General features: G+C 40.0%; 1 protein-coding gene across 2 annotated transcripts in view; it reads right to left on the reverse strand.

Annotated features, from left to right (window-relative positions):
* Positions 1-15,716, reverse strand: part of EXOC4 (exocyst complex component 4) — an 807,055-nt gene that overhangs the window by 56,405 nt on the left and 734,934 nt on the right. For both annotated transcript variants that reach the window (XM_030853847.2, XM_060305296.1), the window contains 2 exons: positions 12,031-12,172; positions 2,478-2,656 (listed from right to left, as the gene is read on the reverse strand). In XM_030853847.2, coding sequence (XP_030709707.1) covers positions 2,478-2,656; positions 12,031-12,172 — 321 coding nt within the window. The remainder of the gene's footprint in view (positions 1-2,477; positions 2,657-12,030; positions 12,173-15,716) is intronic.

Here is a 15,716-nt window from a genome sequence, read left to right on the forward strand (position 1 = left end):
TCTGTTTGGTCTCCTTTTCCTCCTACAAAACAGGTAGGGGTGTACTTTTGGCTCAAACGTTGATTGGCAACCTACATAAGTAAAAATAAGAAAATGGGCTATTGGCATTCATGTTACTACATCTCAACACTGATAATGGAGTATACTTCTGAAGTAGTAACTGGAGAGAATGTAATCAGAAACAAAGTGCAAAGGAAAAGCAGATCATGCATTAACTGTGGAGTTCCTGCAAGACACCTGTGCACTTCTCTGGGGTATCGTTAAGTGATTTGTTCTCAAGGTCTATGAAATTCAGCAAAGAGCTGGGTAGCACATCAACAAACTAAGAGGTCCCATTCAGGTTACCCTAGGTAATGAAGTTGAGGAATGCTGGTTCAGAACAACCCGAGGCCCATGTGGGTTACCATTCTTAGAAGTTAGACTTTAATTCTAAATACTTGGAAGTAAGTAAACCTCTCTTCCTTCTTCTTCTCTTCTTCTTACAAAGTTGGACTCTGGCAAGATGTTCTCCCCAGAATTCTAAAGTTAGTCTGACTAGTCACAAGCAGCCTACTATTTTTATCTCAGGGCGTAATTTCAGGGTCAATGGCTCCTTCTGTCTTCAGAATGAGTTTTCCCTTGATTCGGATAAATATAGAAAAAGGACAGGAGAGGGCACTGTCTCTTGCTTCAGCTACACTCACCCAGTGTTGCTTCAAGACCACAGATTTGTGTGTATGTGCTACTATTTGAAAGCGAAGTAAAAAGCTTTTCACTCGAAGGGAAAGAAACACACACATGGATTTTACATTTAAAGCAAGACAGTTTATGTGAAAAATCTCTAGGTTATTTTGCTGTGATTCTCCTGAGCCCAACTTCACGCAGAATTTTGTTCTGCAGTGCTTTAATGTGGTCTGCCCTACTTGGAGGCTATGAGGCAATGCAATGCTTGTAGAGAATAATAAAGAAAGAAAGAAATGTATATACCAATTAAGTATAAGCAATTATAATAATAAACCAATTAAAAGTTGGTCTGCTTTGTATTATCACTATACATCAGGAATTCTAAACAATATCTGTGATTAAAATACTCCTTAAAAAAAAAATTAAATACTCCTTCTTGACACACCAAGAAGACTGAGACCACTGCCACCTCCCCAACTTGGGAAACTCAATGTTATGCCTTTTGAATTTGGAAAGTGATATCACAGAGGGATAGCTAGCTTTTTAAATAGGAATTCTCAAATTTATGATTTTTTTTTATAGCTAAAGTATCTTCTATGTCAGAGGATTATACCTGTATCTCAAGAAGATGTTGCTGCCCAGCAGAATTAGATGTTAAGAAATGTCTGGTCAAAATGAGAGGAAACCTCTGGGATGTGAATGTTGATACGTGGGGCTTGGAAGAACCACTGTCAAGAGCCCGAAGGGAATTCTGCGTAGCCGGGAAAGTGATTTCTTAGATGCGCCCTGTACCGCCAAGCTGCAGACTATGCTGCAGTCTCCAATTCACAGAGCCATGGGGCTCACTAATAGCCAACCTTGTTTCATACTTTCTGGCTAAAGTCTTTTAGGGATACTCCCCTTGAGAACAGATCTCCATCACTATAATTTAATGGGAAAACAGGATTTTTTTAGGGGGCAAGGGGTCCACATTTGCTAGAACAGGACCATTTCATAAAGCAAGACATGGTCATGCGTTGACACTCTCTTTCCATCTTTAGGCTGCCACAATCCTTTGCGCTAAGTACCTTCTTAATTGTTTTAAATGACACTGGCTCAATTCTGTGAGATGCCACAGATACTTTTGGCCCCCAAGTCCACATATAAACCGAGCAGAACAAGAATAAAAGGGGATATAATTTGAAATCCTAAAAGGGGTCCTTTGGAGGAATTCATCATGAAAATGATTTGGCTGGCGGTGCATTTTTTTAAATGTTGAAGGCGAATGCCTTTGGAAAGTACTGTCTTTCACACCCTTCCTTACTTGCTTGACCCTGAAGGCATTTATGGATGCAGCCTTCTTAAAACTGCTGCTAATCAGAGGTTTCTGTGTTTTTCAGACAACAATTCATTCTCTGAGAGAAACCTTCCTCTTCCAGTGATACTTTTAGCCAACAAGGGGATCTTTCAGGGTTGTCTCTGTTTGGTGTGTGTGTGTTTCTTTTTCCATTATGAGCTTCTCTTGAGTTAATCTGTGGTCCACTCTACAAATTTACCCAGCTCTCATGAGCAGCATGTCAATGAGGCAGCCTGGCTGCCATCTGCCTTACCTCGGATTAAATCTCCTTATGAAGAAGGAGCAGATGGAAGCCATACTGTTGCCTACCTAGACACACACACAGAGGCTAGGCACTGCAGCTTTAAACCAAAAGGAAAAACAAACAAAAAATCAACAACCTTTTCCTACAAGTTTTGAACTTCAGTAATAGAGAAAATCAGGAAAACCTTCACCTTTCCTTCCTCCCAAACTCCCAGGGACAGAGGCAGGGTCTGACCTTCAAATATATACTGGAACTTGTGCTGCTGGAGGCTGGCACTCATGGCCTCCTCAATGGCGCTGATATCTTTGTTGAGCTTGACCACCAGAGGGTCATAATCCATACTTTCCACATTAGCGACAATGGCGTAGTTCCCCTCCTTCGCTAGAGGGATGAGATAGTGGAAACAGTGAACCCTGAAAGGGAGAGGGATGGGGAAAGCAGTTAGTAATAACTCCTTCTGATGAAAATAACCATCTTCCTGTGACAGAGCACCCCAAAATTTAAGACAGCAGTGGCCCTGTACATTTTAATGTGTCCCTCCCCCTTTTCACCAGGAAGCCTTCTAAGTTATTCTATAGAAAAACGGAGTGATCTCAAACAAGTCAGCTTCTGTGATCCTCGCTTGTTTAATCCATACATGGGGGGTGAAGAGTAGATGAGCTTTAAAATCCTTTCCATGACAAGATTCCTTGCATAGAGTGAAAAGCATTATCTCTTTCAAGCAGATACTGTTGTAGTGAAAATGAGAGGCAGAGGTCACAGATCTTTGAAACTGGTTTCAAGTGCCATTTACTAGCTATGTGACTTCAGGCAAGTTACTTTCTCTCTCTAGGCCTCAGTTTCCTTATCTGTAAAATGGGGATGATAACAACACATACCTCATAAGGTGCTCCGAGGAGCTACTACATAGAAAGAGTAGAGAGCACGGGGGCTGGCGATATTATATTTAGCATTGTTAACCTATTACTTAACCAAAACACTTACTGAACATGTATGAGTGTGTTAGAAATTGTGCTAGGCCCTGGGAATGTAAGACACAGTTTGTGCCATTAAAGACGCCACAGCCTAATGGGGATGACCAAGAAAAAAATGACCCAAAGATGACAGTTTCTCACTCAGAAGCATGTGTACCCAGGGTGCCATGGAAGTTTGCAGAGGAAAGGTTCAGAACAGGAGGTGATACCGGTCACAGAGGACATATCTGAGTGAGCTTGAGGAAGGAGTACATTCCTATGTTGAAATGCCCCGAGTCAGTCTGATAATGTAAAATTCTTAGGTTCTTTTTGGTAGGTATCATTAACTGCCAAGGAACTCTGAGATGCGTAAGGATTGGCTACTCCATAACCTCTGTATTAAGCTGTAATGAAAGACGCTGCAGGCCAAATAATTCTACCACTCATACAGGTATTTATTAAAAACAAACATACAAACCCCCTGCACCATCCATTGGCAGGCATAGTTGAAAACAGGTTGTTCTGTAAGCTTAGGGATTGTTTTAGGTTCTCTGTCTGATCTTGACATGGAAGGTTGACTGGGAGTAGACATAATGACAATTCAGAGTTAGGATTCTGTTATGCTTAGAGTTGGCATCAGGTAACAAGAAATATTCCTAAACAAATGGCCACAGCCTTGGGCATCATCCCCAATGATGCAACTATAGGCTTAACCATAATTTTTCTTTTTTTTGAGTCAGGTTTATTGACAGATAATTTACAAACAGTAAATTCACCCGTTTTAGTGTACGCTTTTATGAGCTTTGACAAATGCAGCCAGTTGTATAAGCATCAGCATAATCAAATTATAGAACAATACCATCACCTCCAGAATTCCCTTGTGCCACCCTTGAGGTCAACCCCTTCTTATACCCCAAGGCTCCTGCAGCCACAGCTCTATTTTCAGTCCCCACAGTTTTGTCTCTTCCAGATGCCATATAAATGCAATCATACCGCATGTGGCCTTTGGGGTTTGGCTTCTTTCAATCTGAGATTTATCCATGTTGCTGTTCATTCCTCGTGATTGCTGAGTGGCCTCCTGCGTATGGATGTGCTACAATTTAACCCTTCACCAGCTAACATCTGGGTTGTTTCTAGTTTGGGGTGATTAAGAATAAAGCTGCTTCGTGTATAGGTTTTTGTGTAAATATAACATTTCCTTTTTCTTGGGTAAATATCTACAAGTGGGATTGCTGCATCATATGGTACATAGACGTTTAATTTTATAAGAAACTGCTAAACTGTTTTCCAAAGCAGCTGTGTGCTGTTTTGCTTTCCTACTACCAATGTACAAGAGTTCCAGTTGCTCCACATCCTCAAAAGCACTTACTGCTGTCAGGTTCTTTTTAAAATTTAAGCTTTATGGAGGTATAATTGACAATAAATTATAAGATATTTAGTGTATGCCATGGTAATTTTTTTTTTTTTTTTTGTGGTACGCGGGCCTCTCACTGTTGTGGCCTCTCCCGTTGCGGAGCACAGGCTCCGGACACGCAGGCCCAGCGGCCATGGCTCACGGGCCCAGCCACTCCACGCATGTGGGATCTTCCCGGACTGGGGCACGAACCCGTGTCCCCTGCGTCGGCAGGCAGACTCTCAGCCACTGCACCACCAGGGAAGCCCTGCCCTGGTAATTTTATATCTGTACACCCTGTGAAAGGATTCCCTTCATCTAGTTAATTAACACACCCATCACCTCACATATTTAGCCTTTTTTTTTAAACATCTTTACTGGAGTATAATTGCTTTACAATGGTGTGTTAGTTTCTGTTTTATAACAATGAGAACATGAAGTACTACTCTCTCAGCAAATTTCAATTATACAATACAGTGTTATCAACTAGTCATTCTGGTTTACATTAGATCCTCAGACCTTATTTATCTTAGAGCTGAAATTTGTACCCTTTTACCAGCCACTTCCTATTTCTCTCATCCTCCAGCCACCACTTTTCTACTCTGTTTCTGTGATTTTTTTTAAAAAAAGATTCCACATATAAGTGATACCATGCAGTAGTTGTCTTTCTTTGTCTAGCTTATTTCTCTTAGGATAATGTCCTCAAGTGCTTATCAATTAAAAAAAATTTTTTTAAGTCATTCTAATAGATGTATAGTGGTGTCTCATTGTGGTTTTAATTTGCATTTTCCTAGTGACTAATGATGCTGGACATATTTTCATGTGTTTATTTGCCATCCATACATCTTTTTTTTTAAAGTTTTTTTTTTGATTTGGACCATTTTAAAAGTCTTTACTGAACTTGTTACAATATTGCTTCTGTTTTATGCTTTGTTTTTTTGGCCAAGGGGCATGTGGGATCCCAGCTCCCTGACCAGGGATCGAACCCACACTCCCTGCATTGGAAGGCGAAGTCCCAACCCACCAGACTGCCAGGGAAGTCCCGCCATCTATATATGTTTGTGTTCACATCATTTGCCTAATTTTTTTATTGACTTGTTTTCTTATTATTAACTTTTGAGAGTTCTTTATATATGCTGGATACAAGCTGACACACATTTCGTAAACATTTTCTCCCAATCTTTGGTTCGTCTTTTCATCTTAACAATGTCTTTCAAAGAATTGTTTGAAATTTTGATGAAGTTTAATTTACCAGTTTTTTCTTTTATGGGTGGTACTCTGGGGGTCAGCTTTAAGAAATCTTTGCCCAAACAAAGTTACAAAGATTTCTTCCTATATTTGCTTCTAGGAGTTTTATAGTTTGAGGTTTTACATTTAGAGCTATGATCCATTTTAAGCTAAGTTTTACAAAGGATGTGCTATATTTTTATAACCTGCTCATGGAAGGGAATCCAAGTATCTTGACTACTAGTTCATTTTCATGATAGGTGATCACCTCAACAGTTGCTAATCAACTAATGATTAATTTTGCCAATAAAAGCTCATTCTGACATTCACGTGCTAATTATTAAAGTATATGGCTTTGATCAGGATACCAGTAACGGCATCAGTTGCAGTCCCTCCAGAATGTGACATTTTTGGTATAATGAAAGTTGATCAACCCTGGAGTGGGATTCACGCCTAGGAAAATTGATTGCTACTGTGGTTGAAGTTTAAACTAAGTAACTCTTAGTTGAAAATAAAATCAAGCCATTAATGCTAAAGTATTTTTACAGTAAATTATAGACATTACAACCTCAGACGATGGGAAGACCACATATCAATACAAAGGCATGAGGGTGTGAATGGAGGACAGTTTTAAGGAATGACCGGAAGTTCCTTTTAGTACATACAGATCACACAGAGGCGTGAGGTGAGCTTGGGGAGATGTGCAGGGGCCAGGTCATCATAAGCTTTGAGGCCATCTAAGGACTCCAGGCTTTATGTGAGAAGTCACAGGGAGTCTTAAGAGGATTTTAAGAGGTGAAATTATATAATCAGATATGAGCTTTGGCAAGATGACTCTGCACAGTATAAAGGGTGGATTAATGGTGGAGAATGGTAGAAATTAGAAGTAGAGACTACTTAGGTAGGAAATTACTATGAATTGGAGGTGAGTGCTTATGCGATCCTGAAGTGAGTGGCAGAGAGGAGAGATAAAAACTGTTTTAAGATATTATCTTCCTCTCCCAAAATGATTAGAGATGAAAAGAAATTAAAATAGTCATTGGCAAATGTCAAATCCAGAAAAAGGTTTTTTTTCTTTTTCTTTTGAATTCTGGCATGTTGTTGCTGACCTTAACACAACTTTGGCATTAAGGTTTTCTGCAAATATTGCTGATTACACAGCGGGATGGTTGATTTTCAGAAAGTGCACACTTAGGATACCAACAGCGACAGGCAGTTACTGTGCAACCCACTTAGAACCCTCCTGATGGTGAGAGAAATCAGCTGATAAAGGTGACATTCTTAGCATCTTAGACTCAAATGGCAACTTAATTTTCTTCTTCTAAAGTTCAAATAGAAAAAAAAAAACAACGTCAACAATTTTTAATGGTCTCACCATGTCTTTCATCTCTTGGGGGTGTCACATGCCTTATGATTCAAACTGTAAAAAAGCACTGCTTAGTGGTTAAATGTGACCTACAGTGACACAGGTAAAATGTCACATGCTCTTTGGATGGGTCCTTCAACACAGAACCTACTGGATTTGAGAACCCTTCTTGGTTTTTTGTTGTTTTTTTTTTTTAGTGAAACAAATAAAGTGGTTATTAGGAGGAAAAAGAGTACGTGTGGATAGACACACAGGCGGGGAGAACCCTTTTTGGTTTTAACTTTAACAATGTTAAAGAAAAGGATGGGCTATGGATATAAAATATTTGAGGGAATAAGACAAATTTTTGGCATTTGAAGTTGTTCTGGACTTGCTAGCTTTCCCCATTAATTTTTTCCCATTAAGTTTTTTTGTCTATTGTATCTGTGCTCTTATTATAGTGGCTTCTTGGGTAAAAGTGCCAGAGACAGTGCCTAACTAGCCACTTCTTCATTGTACCAGCTCCTGGACCACAGGACCTGAGTTCTAATTCTCCTTTACAGCGGGATGGGAACAAAACAAACCTTAGCTGCTGACGGTGACAAGGATGATGCTGGCCATGCAGTCTTTGTACCTCTTAAATACATGTCACGGACTGCCAAGTGAAAATGATCTCCAAACCAGTTCATTTTCTTTAATGAGCAACAGGTTTTGTTTGGGGAACCCACACTTACTTTATCTGGGTTTGATTTCAAACCAGCTAATTCTCGAGAGTCACGGAGCCCTTATTATGCAGCAGGACTGTTCCAGGTTCTGGAGCCAGAGCAGTGAAGGAGGCACACCTGATTCCTGCCTTCTATGTGCTAATGGTTTCTTCCACAGTCACCCACCAGGGGTGCCCAGAGCACTTAGCCATCTCCTCTATTCTAGCTTTGGACAACTACGGTAATGATTTATTTGAGATTTTCCTTATTAATTTTCTATCATCAACTGTACAAACAAACCAAAGCTTGTTACTGTGACAAGGAATGAATAAAATTGTGTCAACATTCACTATCTGAGTAGTACATGGAGTGTTCTGTCTAGTTTTTTGTACCATACTTGAGAGGAACAAAGACAATTTGGAGCACATTCATAGGAAAGCAACCTGAATGTTGAAACCATGTTAAATGAAGACATAAGGAAATTTAATTTGGAAAAAATAAACATGTTTACTGTTTTCATTTAAAGTCAGGGAAAGATAATTCTGCATCCAGGACTCTAAAACTCAGTGTTTTTTTGTTATCTATTCTTAAAATGATCTTTTTCTGTTTTTAAACTAATGATGAAGGAGAGATAGCAATAGGTGTTACAGCATTGAATGGTTTCTTGTAAAGTTAATAAACAATGACTAAAATATGTTCGGCATTATTAAGAACAGTACTGCCAATATGTACAAAAATAAAAAGGGCAGGATAGAGGTCAAGGATTGAAAAGGTCTTACTCAAAGACCTTTGGGTAAGGCAAAGATGCCTTGAAAGTATCCCACTTGGAATTGACTACACACTACAGGCTGATAATTCCAAATGAAGAGCACACCGTGAACCCACACAACCAATGGCATAAATTCCAGGAGCCGTGATAGTAATTAATTTGATGTTCCCTTGTTTTTCTATGCAACCCAGGTAACAGAGGCATCAGAGTGTTACTGGGTGTTTTTTTTCCCCCGTCGATTGCGTTTATCTTATTCACAGAAAATACCCGATTTATTTCACTGTCAGCTTGTAAATAAATAGAAAACAAATCTAACCCTTATCATAAAACAAATCAGAAATCATAGAGGAAAAGTCTTTATTTCTCAACAACTGAATGTAAGAAATAAGATCAGAAATAATGCTGAGTAAAATAGACTTGAAATCTACCATGCTACTTCAGTTGCCCTACTCGAAGGTCTCCACAAGCAATACAGAAGTAACTCACTGGACAAGATAATGAAGAATGAAAAAAGCAAGCAGCATACAAAAGAAGTGACATCAACAATACGTTATCAAGTAAGCTTTGCCTGAGCACACCTGCAAGATAGCCAAGTTCTAACAGGAGTCCAAACATACGAACCAAAATCCTATTTACATTTTTAAAACCTAAATCTACTAAAGACTTGAAACAAAAAGGCAATACTCTATCAACTTTAATAATGTCTCACAGTAATACAAAATCAAATGTATTACTATACGCTTTCTGACCCTGAGCGTTTTTTGTTTGTTTGGTTTTGGTTTTTTTTGCGGTACGCGGGCCTCTCACTGCTGTGGCCTCTCCCATTGCAGAACAACAGGCTCCGGACGCGCAGGCTCAGTGGCCATGGCTCACGGGCGCAGCCGCTCCGCGACATGTGGGATCTTCCCGGATCGGGGCACGAACCCGTGTCCCCTGCATCGGCAGGCGGACTCTCAACCACTGCGCCACCAGGGAAGCCCCAGATCCTGAGGGTTTTGATCCTGATGTTTCAAAACTATATATCCAACTGTCTCTTTGACATTGGTATCCAGATGTCTAATAAGCATCTCAAACCAAACATCACCAAAATGGAATTCTTGATTTCTACCCCTCCCCCAACCTTTCTCAGTCCCTCAGTCTCTCTCACCTCACTCAATGGTCTTGGCATCCACATAGTTTTGCTCTGTGGTTTCCCTGGAGTCCTGGCCCCAAAGCTGTGGTTTTCCTGGAGTCCTTTCTTTCTCTCACTGCCAGCAGTCCTGCACCCAATCCAATCTATCAATATATCAGCTCTACCTTGAGAACATGTCCCAAATCCAACACTTCTCACGCCTTCACCTCTGTCATTCTGGTGCTCACATCTGGTCTTAACTGATCCCTCTGCTTCCATTCATATTTCTCCCTGCAATTTTTTTTCCCATACAACAGCCAGAGTGATCTTTTAAAAATGTGAATGAGTGAATGAATGAATGAATATCTCCCCCTTGCTTAAAACCTTCTAATAGCTTCTTGATGCACTTAGAATAAAATATGAACTCATGCTGTACAGCAGAGAATGGCACAGCACTGTAAATCAACTACACTTCAATAAAAAAAATAAAACAATCCCAACTCTTCACGTGGTCTGTAAGACCCTATAATGAGTCGGGCTCCATGACCCCACGTGCTCAGGCTCCAGCCTGCCTCTTTACCTTTCCTTCCATTCCTCCCCACCTCCTTATTCACCGGGCTACAATCATACTGGATTCCTCTCTGTTCCTCAAATCTGCCAGTTTGGTTTTGTCTCAGGACCTCGTGAGTGCCCCTCCCTGCCTGAAACTCTTCTCCACTAGGTCTTTGTACAGATGGCTCTTTCTTGGTACCTCGGCACAATTTCCCTGGCCATTTTATCTATGAAACAAAATACCAGATCTCCCTTTCTCATCAACCCTAGCCGTTCTCTACACTGTCCAGTATAACAATAGCTACATGTGGCCACTGAACACTTGTAACGTGACTAATCCAAATTTTGACGGGCCGTAGCATAAAAGATGAAGTAGATTTCAAAGGCTTAGGACAAAAAAATGCAAAATAGATCAATAATTTTTATGTTAATTCCACATTGAAATGATAATATTTTGGATACACCGGGTTGGATAAAATATATTATGATTTACGTGTTTCTATATTTTCAAATGGAACCATTAGAATATTTAAATTATTTATGTGGTTCACATGTGTAAGCTCACTTTATATTTCTATTTGATAGCGTGGTTTAATTCCATTCTGCTATTTTTTTTTTTTAGTTACACTAACCTGAAATTTCCCTTTTTATTTACTCACTGGCTGTTTACCCCAATTAGAATGTAGCTCTATGAAAGTAGGGACCTTGAGTGTTTTTGTCATTGTTGTATCCGAATTCTTAGACCACTGTCTGGAACAAAGACAGCACTCAATAAATATTTATTGAATGAATAAATAAATGATTGGAGACTTTCTGGTCTTTTCTTCCTACTGTTTCTAGAGGTGTGATAATAGAGTCTACTAAAGCTAATCAGAATATTCTACACTTCAGGGGAAGAAGCAAGAGTCCAAGAATATCATATCTTGGAAATTTCTTGAATTATGATTGAACTTAATGTCTTCAATTGGGTTTTAGGTTCTTTTTTTTTTAATATTTATTTCTTTATTTGGTGGCACAGGGTCTTAGTTGCAGCAGGTGGGCTCCTTAGTTGCAGCTCCAGGGCTCCTTAGTTGCGGCTTGCCAGCTTCTTAGTTGTGACGTGTGAACTCTTAGTAGCAGCATGAATGTGGGATCTAGTTCCCTGACCAGGGATCAAACTTGGGCCCCCTGTATTGGGAGCGCGGAGTCTTATCTACTGCGCCACCGGAGGAGTCCTGGTTTTAGGTTCTTAAAGAAAGGGATCATGGTTCTTGCATCTGTATACTCCCTTCTTAGTATAGATTAGCATAGTACCTTACTAAAAATATCAATGGCAATAAAGTCATCATAGTCGAAAAGCTACCATATTTTGAGCACTTACTCTGTGGTAGGCATTGTACTTATAACTTATCATTTCATTTATAAAATCTCTAAGTTAGAAATTACTGTTCCTATTTTTAAGAGGAGGAAACTGAGTTAGTAAAGTTAATTAACTGACTTAAGATGGCCTAGCCAAGTAGTATAGACATTCCAATCTAGATCATTCTGATGTCATAGGCCATGCAAACTCCAAACCACCATATTCACAATACAGCATGTGCTTAAAAACTTTAACACTAAAAATCACTTTCAGTGTAAAAAAAAGACATCTATAATATGAACCAAAAATGATAGTGACACTCTCCAGACATAAGCGAGTGATTTATGACCCACAGTGCAATTAAATCACAGTCTTCTGCTTGGCTGTGTCATACCTTACTTCCAGGTGTAGGACCAGCAAGCAGCGGTCAGCCATGTCCTGGAAAGATTTTGCAAGTTCGCTCAGAGTCTGCATGATCTGCTCTGACACTGGTGGGAGATCCACATTCACGTGGGTATCTTGAGCAGGAGACAGATCTGAAAGAAGGGTGAGGACAAAACACCAATCATTTCATTAGATGCCTACAGATAGCTTTTGAAATGACATATGATTTTGTTGTTCATCATGTTGTTTTTATCAATTTGGCTAATACTAGTGTTGGCAGCATCAGACATCTGAGACATGACAGACTATTTCGGTACTTGATTAAACATAAAAGCCCAGCTGATTGTCTTGCATCAATTCACAGAATGACAGAAACAGGAGCTCAGAGTTGGAAGTGAACCTAGTAATCTAGCCCAACCATGTGGTCTATGCTTGTGTTATCTGTACATCTTCAAGTGGCTGTTCAGCTTCTGCTTGCACACCCACACAAATGTTTGTGAAAGGAAACTCAGTTCCTCTTGCGGCAGCCTATTCCATCTAAGAAAGATATGACCATCTTACATCAAGCCATGTCTGTTGTCATTGACTTCTAATCATTGGCCCTGGTTCTGCCAACTTAACAATCACTCTTAATTGTGTCAGTACTTCAAGTACTAAAGATATCTCTTTTGGCTTCCCTGAAGTCTTCTCCTTTTTGGGCTAAATGTCCCCAGACTTTTCAACTATTCTCCAAATAATCCAACTGAGTCATTTTATAATTCTCATAATTCACCAAAAAAAAATTCCAATTGTTCTGTATTTCCCTTGAAGTGTGGGACTTAGGACCAAACATAATAAATACCACAGAGTGGTCTGACCTGTCTAGAAAGAGTGATCAATTCCCTTGTTCTAGAAGCCGTGCTCCTTGCGTGTAAGCCTAGAATCTTCCTGGGGTGGTGTGGGGCGAGGGAACAGGATGTGCTGCATTCTCCTTAACTCAAACAGAGCTTACTTACAATCGGTTAAAAGCCCTAAAAAGGTCTTTTGGGAAAATTTGATAAACCTACCTTCTCTATCTCTTGCAAGTAATTGATAAAATATTTAATAGCATTTGGCCATTTTCTACAGGAAAATACTAAATAGCAAAAATGTGAACTACGTTTCCTTATGTCTAGACTTCTGTTGTGTATCCAGTTCCCCATAATTTCTCAAAGATCATCAACAATAATTTGGCAATTTAATTCAAAAGTTCTTTGAATTCTCTAGAGCCTCAAAGGCTGGCCTTGAGTCCCGTCTCCACTATTTACTTATTATTGTGACCAAGAGCTAATGGCAAATTCCTTCCGCCTCAGTTTCTTCTGTAAGATGGAGATAACATACCTTCAGAATGTTGTTGGGAACACTGAGTAAGTTACAGCTGTTGGGAGTATTGAATGGGTTAATGTAGATAAACTGCTTCGGACAATAGCACGTAAAACTCACTGAATATTAATATAAATAATAAACACAAGTAATAATTATTCTTTAGCAAGTGATTTGTCCAGGTTAAGAGTCCTAAGCTTAATTATAGCAACAAGGTACTTAAAAGATATAATTCCATCCACCTTGAGGTTCAATTTCCATTTATTAGTATCTTTTGCTTTTCCATGTGAAAATTCTTCTCCTTCTCAGAGGATGCAGTGTCATTTGGAAGAAGGGCTCCCTGGACTTAGGGGACATGGGATTTGGCGAGGCACTACTGGCTAACTTGGGAGGTGTCCACCTTATATATGTCGTGGAAGGCATATCTGCAGTTGTGGGCTTTCAGAGCTGCATCTGTTCCTAGACTCAGCCAAGCACAGAGACAAGCCTGGAGAGACTGTCAAGAATTAAAAGGTTAAGTTCTCCTCAGTGGAAACAGACTTCAATAAATTAAAATATCATGGCAAACACACACAAAAAAGAATTTTGTTCAAGGGAACTGACGTGTAAGGAGGAAGGAAATATAGCGATGGAGATTTAAACTTATTACCAGCCTTGGCATCGTCCGAGATGTTCACTAACTCGGTCTGCAGGACTGGATGTAGACACTGCTTTCCTTCTAATGCTATCATTATTCAAGTTGTTTGATTGCAAGGTGAGATTACTGCCTTCATAATGTTTTCTTTTGGCAGACTGGATGAAAGCAACTATAAGTAACACTAGTCTAATATTTCAAGGCGTTTTAGTGCTTTTGATTCCTCTGTTGTGTGACACTACCTGTTCCATGAAGAGCAATGTATATATCAATAAAAAAGGGAAAGGGGCTTCACTGGTGGTGCAGTGGTTAAGAATCTGCCTGCCAATGCAGGGGACACGGGTTCAAGCCCTGGTCTGGGAAGATCCCACATGCCGTGGAGCAACTAAGCCTGTGCACCACAACTACTGAGCCTGCGCTCTAGAACCCGCGTGCCACAACTACTGAGCCTGCGCGTTAGAGCCCACGCTCTGTGACAAGAGAAGCCACCACAATGAGAGGCCTACGCACCACAACGAAGAGTAGCCCCCGCTCTCCACAACTAGAGAAAGCCCACACACAGCAACGAAGACCCAGTGCAGCCAAAAATAAATAAATTTAAATAAATAAATAAAAAGGAAGAAATCAGACCCTAAGGAAACCGGGCTCATGGTCCAAGGTCTAAGGCTATACTAATCTCCCAACCTACCAAAGGCATTTTGGACAAATTTCACCAAGTTAAAAAACATTCCCTTTCTTCTTATGGAAATACGTAATTTCATCATGTGTAGCAGCTGACTGGCCAAACTCTGCAAATTAAAAAAAAAAAAAAAAAAAAAAAAGAATCCAAGTAGAGTAAGTTAATAGCCGGGAAAGCAGTCTACATAAAACTTGCAATAGTTTAGAATAGCAGCCTGCTGTACATTTAGCTAGACTGTAATCTACAGCAAAAATAACATTTTAGTAAAGCACATGAAAACTGATGCCCAGGGCTCCACTGAAAAGCTGGTCTGAGAATTCCTCAGGGCTCACTGAAATTTATGAAGTTTTCTTAACAAGAAGGAATGTACTGAGAAAAGAAGTGCTGAGCATTGCAAAGCCAACACAAAACAATTACCTAGCTCTCAAATGTCAAATGGAAATCTACAAAAAAGCAATGCTGAGAGAATCTGCTTGGGAGATTATAGTCAAGATAGGAGGTTACTGGACACCCGCACACATACACACTCAATCTTTCAGAGGTTCGTGGCTGTATATTTATCTCAGGGATTGCTCTTCACATTGGCGGAGCCCACCTATATTAGGCTTTAACAATATTAGTACTTGATTATTTGATTAAGATATGCACTTTGAGCTGTTTTTCTAATACTGGGGATGGGGCACATCAGATCATTCAAAGTATCCTTGTTCCTCTTACAACCACTGCATAAAAGCAGGCATCTTTGAGACGCCTAACTATTTGTGGCAACGTGACTGTGGCTTTCTGTGCTAAATTGGTTGGTTTATATGAGGATGCTGAACCTTGGTCTCTGGGGCAGACACTGCTTGTTAGGTGAACCAACAGATATTGCCAATTCTCTCTTGTTCACTCCACGGTAGACTATGAGAAGCTAAATGTCTGCATTCCCAGCCTTGCTTGTGGCTGGAGGTGGCCATATGCCACTGTCTGGCCAATGACTCTCTAGGTAGATTCTTCTGTGGCAACCTGATCTAATCCTGGGCTAATTCTGCGACTCATCTTT

This window comes from Globicephala melas, chromosome 9 (assembly GCF_963455315.2).
Source record: "Globicephala melas chromosome 9, mGloMel1.2, whole genome shotgun sequence".
NCBI lineage: Eukaryota > Metazoa > Chordata > Mammalia > Artiodactyla > Delphinidae > Globicephala > Globicephala melas.